The sequence below is a fragment of the Charadrius vociferus genome, unplaced genomic scaffold, assembly GCF_000708025.1.
Source record: "Charadrius vociferus isolate BGI_N301 unplaced genomic scaffold, ASM70802v2 scaffold477, whole genome shotgun sequence".
Taxonomy (NCBI): Eukaryota; Metazoa; Chordata; class Aves; order Charadriiformes; family Charadriidae; genus Charadrius; species Charadrius vociferus.
Genome location: NW_009649449.1, coordinates 1,498,204 through 1,505,390, shown reverse-complemented (window position 1 = coordinate 1,505,390; position 7,187 = coordinate 1,498,204). Strand labels below are relative to the sequence as shown.

Genomic DNA, 7,187 nt, shown 5'->3' with positions numbered 1-7,187 from the left:
GGGAGGAGATGGGCAGCGGACATCGGGGGGAGGCGACGGGGGAGGCTCGGGTCCCCCCCGGAGGGCTGGTGGCGTGGGGGGCGGGTGGCCGCGGTGCTGTCCACGCAGCGTGGTGGTTCCTCTCGCCGTGAGCCTGTCCTGCCTCTGCAGGGCGTGGGAACCCGAGCTGCTGTCACCCTGCTGGGGCCGGGGCTTGTCCCTTTGAGGAGTGGGGCTGTGTGTCGCTGCCGCCTCGGGTGGTTAATGAGAAAGGCAAAACATTAATTCGCGCGTGTTTCGGCGTGTGTTTAATGTGAGCATCCACATCAAGCCTCTGACGGACCTGTCCAGGAGCTGATGGGGAGGTCGTTCCTGCTCTGGTGTTTGCATAGGCAGAACACCATTATACTTTTGCTGATTCTCAAAGAATCTGGGTAACTCCTTCACGTGTTGACGTGCGTAGCCATGTGGGAGCCCCGTGCCGCCCTGCATGTGGTCACGCATCTGTTAATTATTTTTCAGTGGGGATGCAACTGTAACAAAAAAGATCTTTTTCTTTTTCTTTTTTTTTTTTTTTTTTCCATGCAGAAGGGGAAATTACAAGACCTGAGATGAGCTCCTGTCAAACTGGAACTCCAGTGGCTGTGCAGGGGAACGCGCAGTCTTGCTGCCGGGTCAGGCTCTTACCGTGTTTTATGTGGATCGGGCCCCAGAGTCTTTTCCTGAAGTCTGACTGAGTAACTTTGCTCCGTCTGGCTGGGGAATTTTTTAGAGTTTTATTTTTTAATGTGAACAGTGGTGATTAACTGATATGAAAGCAGTAAACAAACATCACTAGGTTTACTGTGCTTATTCTGGGCAGTGTAGCACAATATTTTGCAACTGGGAGTGTTGTGAAACTGGTTTTCAGCTGGCCTTGAAATACATGTGACTGTGTAGCTGAATCTGCCAGGAAAACTACTTGGCTAATTCACTCATTTCCTTGGGTACGTGGAAAAGAATGATCCACCCAAACCCTTCCCATTCCATAGTGGGTACCTGCTCGTCTGCTGTGGTCTCTGTGCAGCATCGCAGTAACTGCAGCCTGCCGAGGTGCAGCAGACAGTATGTCAAACCTTAGGTTCCTGGAACAAAGGTTGCTCAGGCAAATGTAAATATTACTTTATTGCACTGAGAAACTTTGTCATCTGCGTTATAGTCCCATAGTGGGGGAAGGATAACCAAACCTCAGCTTAAAATTATAATTATTTATACTGCTGGCAAAATCTTAGGAGCCACACATTGCCCCCTCTGCAATTGCCAGCACTGTTTGCTGGAGCTTAAACAGCACAGCAAGAAGGGAGGGAGGGGAGGCAGTCATGACAGAAGGCTGGGGAGAGATGATACGAGTCAGCTTTACAGACCACAGTGTACCTTGTTGAAGGTCTCCAGAGAAGAGCGATGGATACTGGACCGCCTCTTGAAGGAGGGATATGCCCTGCGGGGGATGTTGAGGCTGTCTCCGTGCTCGGTGGCAGAGCAGAGTGGGCTGCAGTTGTGGTTGACTAACTGATGCTCAGCCACCGTGTGATTTCCATGCAGGAACCAGGGAAGGAAAAGCCAAGGAGTGTCTGTGCAAACTGGCCTTTGAGAGGGAATCCTGGGTGCGCAGAAGGCACAGCAGCATCGCACAAGTGCCATCCTGCTGTCCTAGGGGGGGGTGGCTCACGAAAACCGCCCCCTTCTCACTGCCTCAGGGTTGTAGTCTTGGGAAGCCCTTTCTTCTGCAAGTTGGAGTGGAGGACTGCTCCTGGGGAGGCTCACCAGGGTCTCAGTTGGAGCCCTTCAGCATCGGTCTGAGCTCACACGCAAAGCAGAGGAGTTAGTCGGGAAGACACTCTGGGAGCAGGAGTTGCCACGTATGCCTGTTTGCAAACAGCAGCCGGAAGGTTTAGCACAGCCAACGTGTATGGGCTGAGAGCGGGGATGTGCTGGGACGTTCCTGGCACAGCCACGTTCATTTTTTCTCTGCTGTAATTAGGTCTTTTCCCTTATTTACCAGAAAGGGAACAACCTGCCTTATCTTGCTTGCTCACCTGACCATTGATCAGAGTCTGACGTACACTCAGTCACAGGAGAAGAGAGATCTGTGCTCAGGAGGGGCTGTGAAGAAGACAAGTTTCCAGCTACTTTTGCCACTGAAGTCTCTGTAAAGCTTCTCTATTACCCAGGTGAGTCTGCTGGGGAGAGAAACGTGAGGTTTATACAGACCAGTCCAAGCTGCAGATAGGGACAGATATTCAGAAGTTCCTTCTTTTGATTTAGTTATCCTCATCCTTTAGCTGACTGAGATCCCGTGTTGATTTAGTGATGGAATAGTGACTTTTCTGGGAGCTTTCTGAGGGAGAACCAGTCAAGAGCTAGGACAACGTCTGTGTTTCATCCCTCTGCCATTCAAAGGAAGCAAGGACCAGGCCTTTTGCTCCAGGCTAGGAAAGACAATCCTGAGTAAGTCTGGGCAGGTAAAACAGCTTTTGGTCCTCGGGCATACGTACAGCTGTAACTGGAGCAATGGAGCTAGCGATATGTTTTCTATCTGACTGTGCATGTATGAATCTGACGAGACACTTTTCTGTCTTGTCTGTGCCTGCAGAAGGTTAAGATGTTCATGTTCATTCTTATACCCAAGATCCATTTCTCAGTTGTATGGTCATGAAAATGCCATTTTAAAATGGCGTGATCATACCAGTGCAAAGCCTAGTGAGACTGCAACTGCACCAGTATAAAAAAGCCATATACTTTTTCCTCTTACTGTGAAAAAATGGTTGGTTTTCCTACACAGGTAAAATTAAAAGGTACAGATTTATTGACCAGAACCAAAAGTTTTTAAAGAAGTTAATTGTCTTGTGTGCTGTGAAGGCTACGCTCCCACTAAACACAACTTCAGAAAATGAAATTAAGAGAATGGGATAGTCAGTGTAAGAGCTTCTGAAATAATACCTGATGTAATGAGAACAGCACAATGGTTTATTCACTTGTTCCGGATTCTCTCTCTTGAGATGTAAAGTCATTGCAGTGTTTCTAGGTGTAAGAACTAAATGTGTCATTTCTCTTAAAAACAACTTTATTTTGGATAAGGCGAACAAGAATAAATAAGAACAAGCAAAGAGGCTTCTTGGTCAGGGAGACCAGCTGTTACTGGCTGCAGTGGTTTGAATGGGTACGGAGTGGAGAAGGCCAGACCGGGTGCTGACACGCTCTCTTCAGTGATGGAAAGTTGGAGTAGGCAGAACACAAACCCCACATTGTCTCTTGGCCACATACACAACGATCACGAGGCAGCATCTAGACTGGCTCATGTCTAGACTCAATTTTAAGGACTAAACTTCTTCCCCTGTGTTGTTTTATCAGACCATTTGTCTCCCAGTAGCTCATTAGAACCTAATTCAGCTCCGTTCATGAGAGTGGTGGTGCACATGGGTCGTTAAAGTGCAGTGTATTAAAGAAGAGCCTGTGTACTGGAAGTGCCAGTGGTTGTGCTTGTCTCTGAGCTGCTATGACAATATTGACATGAAGCAATGCCAAGACAGCATAATACCATTTGAGCAAAGTCCCAAACAGGAGGTTGTTGAAAGCAGTACTTAATTTGCAGGCACATGTGTTCATTTGTAGCCAGCTCTGAAATTTGTATTAAAATGGATTACAGTTTCACAGTATAAAGGCATTGACACCCCCTCATTAACTCAGCTGTGAGAACACTGCCTATGCTACCGAAAGACCTTCAGCATGCACTGTCTTCCACTTTTGATTTGCATAAAGGAGGCTGCAGTCTTTTCAAGAGCCCCAGTTACTACCATGACTCAAATCATGGAGGGGAGGAGAGACTGTTGGGCGGAAGTCCCGGCGGAAGTCCCTGGCTCTTCAGCCATGGGAAGGCAGCTACCTTGCATTGTGTTTTGCAATGTTACAACATGGATTGACAGATTTTCCTTTTTTAATCCTGTCCTCTAGTGTTCCTGGGTCTACCTCTTCACTCTCAAGATGCTGCAAAGAGTCCTGTGTACAGTGTTGTTCGTGGGAGCCTTGCCATCACTGGCTGAGGTGTCCCAAGGCCACATCTCAGTGGTCTTGTTGGGAGCCACAGGTGATTTGGCCAAGAAGTATTTGTGGCAGGGTCTGTTTCAACTCTACATGGACCAAGTGAGCAGTGGCCACAGCTTCACTTTCCACGGGGCTGCACTGACAGCTCTGGAGCCAGGGCAGAGGCTGATGTTTGATGTGCTGAAGAAGCTGGCCTGTCCTCCCGATGAGTCTCCCAACAGGTGTGCTGTCCTCAAGGACCAATTCCTGAAGCTGAGCCAATACCACCAGCTGAAGACTGCCGAAAACTACACTATGCTGAACAGAGAGATTGAGACGCTGCTTCGCCAGGAGGGGCTGAAGGAGGCTGGAAGGATCTTCTACTTCTCAGTACCACCATTTGCCTACACAGAGATTGCCCGCCACATCAACAGCAGCTGCAGACCACCTCCAGGAGCCTGGCTGCGTGTGGTGCTGGAGAAACCTTTTGGCCATGACCTGGAGTCAGCCCAGCAGCTGGCTGCAGAGCTGACAAGCTTCTTCAGGGAAGAGGAGATGTACCGGGTGGACCATTACCTTGGCAAACAGGTGAGCAGCTTGCAATGTGCAGCCCCTTGCCAGGTTGAGGGACATAGTGGCTGGGAGAGTGTTGGATGTCAGCTCTACATCTAATGAGAAGGTTGTTCCCCTCTCAGAGCCGCTGAGTGTGGTCCCAAACCTCCATATGGAGCCCTGTGCTGTTATTCTTGTCCTGTACAGTGCTGCTGTCCATCCTCTTACAGAGCAGAGGAAATGTGCAGACCAAAGGAGGGCTTTCTTCCCTTAGAGAGATGAGGGTCCCTTCTCCAGAGGGAAGCCAGGGTGTAGGGGTGAACTGCGTGCGCGCATGAAGGAGAGATGCAGAATTCATCTGGTCTTTCACCAAGGTCAGAGCTTTGATTTCGCTGAATAAGCAACGCCCTTTCCCTCTCACAGTTCTCCCATCTCATTACACACAGGCCTCTCTGCTTAGCCATGGCTTCTAGAAACAGTTTTTAATTTGATATGATATGGAGCTGATGGGATGTTGGTTATGCGGGATGCTTAGGAGCAGGTTTCTTCCTGCCCTGCGCTCCACTTGGGGCATGGAGGACTGGCTCCTGCAGGAACAGCTCAGGATGTGGAGCTGTGTTGTGCCAGAGGGAATGTGTTCAAGGAGATGCATCCTTGTTTTAGGGGAATGTCATGCCACATTTTGAAAGGAGCTTGTTCCAGCCACGGCACTGTGGCCAGATTTTACTCAGAAGGTTGCATGTCCAGCTGCAAGGAGAGCATCTCTACTAAGGGGGGGATTTCTTCTCTTTTTAAATTTTTCTTTTATTTTTTTCCTCCCAAAAAGAGCAGATGGCTTCAGTGGTGTAAGCATCTGATCTAATGTATTTCAGCACTTTGGAACTGTACGTTAGTCCCAGGATGGTCTGACTCAGCCCTTTGTCCTTTGACAGATATAAACCAAGTGCCCTGCAGTTTGTATTTCAGCCTTTTTCACATGAAACCTCAAAACGCCTCAGAAAGACCTTTAATGTCTGCTCTGTACAGTCATTGGAGACCCCATTGTGCATCACTGCAGGCTCTCTTGCTGATTTTCTCTTCTCTGACCCACTCTGCTCTCTGCTGTGTGGCATGTCTGCTGGTACCCCAGAGCTGGCCACATCCCAGCGCTGGATGAGGCAGTGAGGCAGAGGTGCTGTGGAAATCTGTGGTGAGTTTTTGTTGGGTCTTTGATTTTTCCCTTCACAGGCTATAGCCCATATCCTGCCTTTTCGAGATCAGAACCGACAGTTTCTGGATCCAATTTGGAATGCTAAAGGTTGGTGAGGCGAGTGTGCAGAGCTAGGGTGATGAGTGAGAAGGAGAACTGGTGGGTTCATTAATAACGTGAAAGTGGCCCTTGAGGTAGTGCTGGTGCAGAAAGGAAAAAGAGCCGAGAGGGACTGTCTTATACTTCTTATGCTAGGGACTGACTCACTTCCCGGTAGTGCTGCTGCTTCCAAGAAAAGATTCCCGTTGCAGTTCAGCCGGGCGTGGGGCAGAATCCCCCACCTTTTTGTGCTGCAGAGGTCTGGGGGTATCACACCTAGCTTTCTATTCCAAATCTTGGTAAAAAGGCACTGGATTTGGAATTGATGCAGTCTAAGGCCACTTCAGTTCAGTGCTGCAATAACCTGGTTGTTGTAACAACAACCCTTTTGTATTCCTGTCCTGTTAGCTACTGAGCTCACACTGATTATACATTTGTGCTATTCTTTGCAAGATGCTCTTGCATCTTTTGCCTGGATGTTACTCATATCAGCTACTCGGTGTCAGTCCAGGTACCTAGGTCAGTCTCTGTGTGTCTGCCTGTTTCTTTCCCTTCCTGTCTGTAGTAAGAAAGAGCATTGCAGAGGGAAAATCCAAGCCCGGAGTTGCTAGCATGGGTCTCCTGCTGGAGGACACGGCTGCAATCCCTCCTTTTTTTTGCAGCAGCAGCTCTGCAGTGCTCAGCATAAAGCACTCTGGGCTGGACTGCCACCCGCAGCACTTCTTGGGATGTCAGGCGCCCTCAGTTCTGCAACATCAGGATTGCTTCTCCACTCGCTTTATCTCCTCTTCTATCTGCCTCCTTTCTTCCCTTCCTCCTTCCCTCCCTCCCTCCCTTCCTCAGCCACCACAAACTCAATTAATGCAACTTTATCAAACTTGGAGTAATATTTGGTTTGGCAGCTCAGACCTCACCTGGGCCTGTATGTGGGAGAGGGATGCACTGCAGAGAGATTTAGGGAGAACAGTGTTGTCTGTGCGTAGCCCCAGCTACAGCCTGTACCCTCCCTGCTCTGAACAATTTTGTAATTTTTCATTTGACGTCTTTTTTCCCCTGTGCGGCTTCAGCTGGCAGCCTGGCTCCCAGCAAGTCTGCAGCATTGATTACGTTAATGAATGTGCCATTGGATTAGAGCAAGGGAGATAAATGTATCAATCAATAGGGGAAGCCTATGGCTGTGATGTAGTCTGCAGTGTGCAGCCTGCTGCTGATGGACCACAGAAAGGCATCTGTTTGAGTCACTTTCTTTATAACTGCATTGTCCTTCTCCCCCTGTGCCCACCTGCATGAGCAGTCAGGCAGGGAAAGA

The 7,187-nt window shown here is 49.0% G+C and overlaps 1 protein-coding gene across 1 annotated transcript in view; it reads left to right on the top strand.

Annotated features, from left to right (window-relative positions):
* The first annotated feature begins 3,975 nt into the window (after positions 1-3,975).
* H6PD (hexose-6-phosphate dehydrogenase (glucose 1-dehydrogenase)) overlaps positions 3,976-7,187 on the top strand; it is a 6,791-nt gene continuing 3,579 nt past the window's right edge. The window contains exons 1-2 of the mRNA XM_009889569.1: positions 3,976-4,626; positions 5,818-5,887. Of these exons, the coding sequence (XP_009887871.1) occupies positions 4,000-4,626; positions 5,818-5,887 (697 nt within the window). The 5' untranslated portion in view covers positions 3,976-3,999. The remainder of the gene's footprint in view (positions 4,627-5,817; positions 5,888-7,187) is intronic.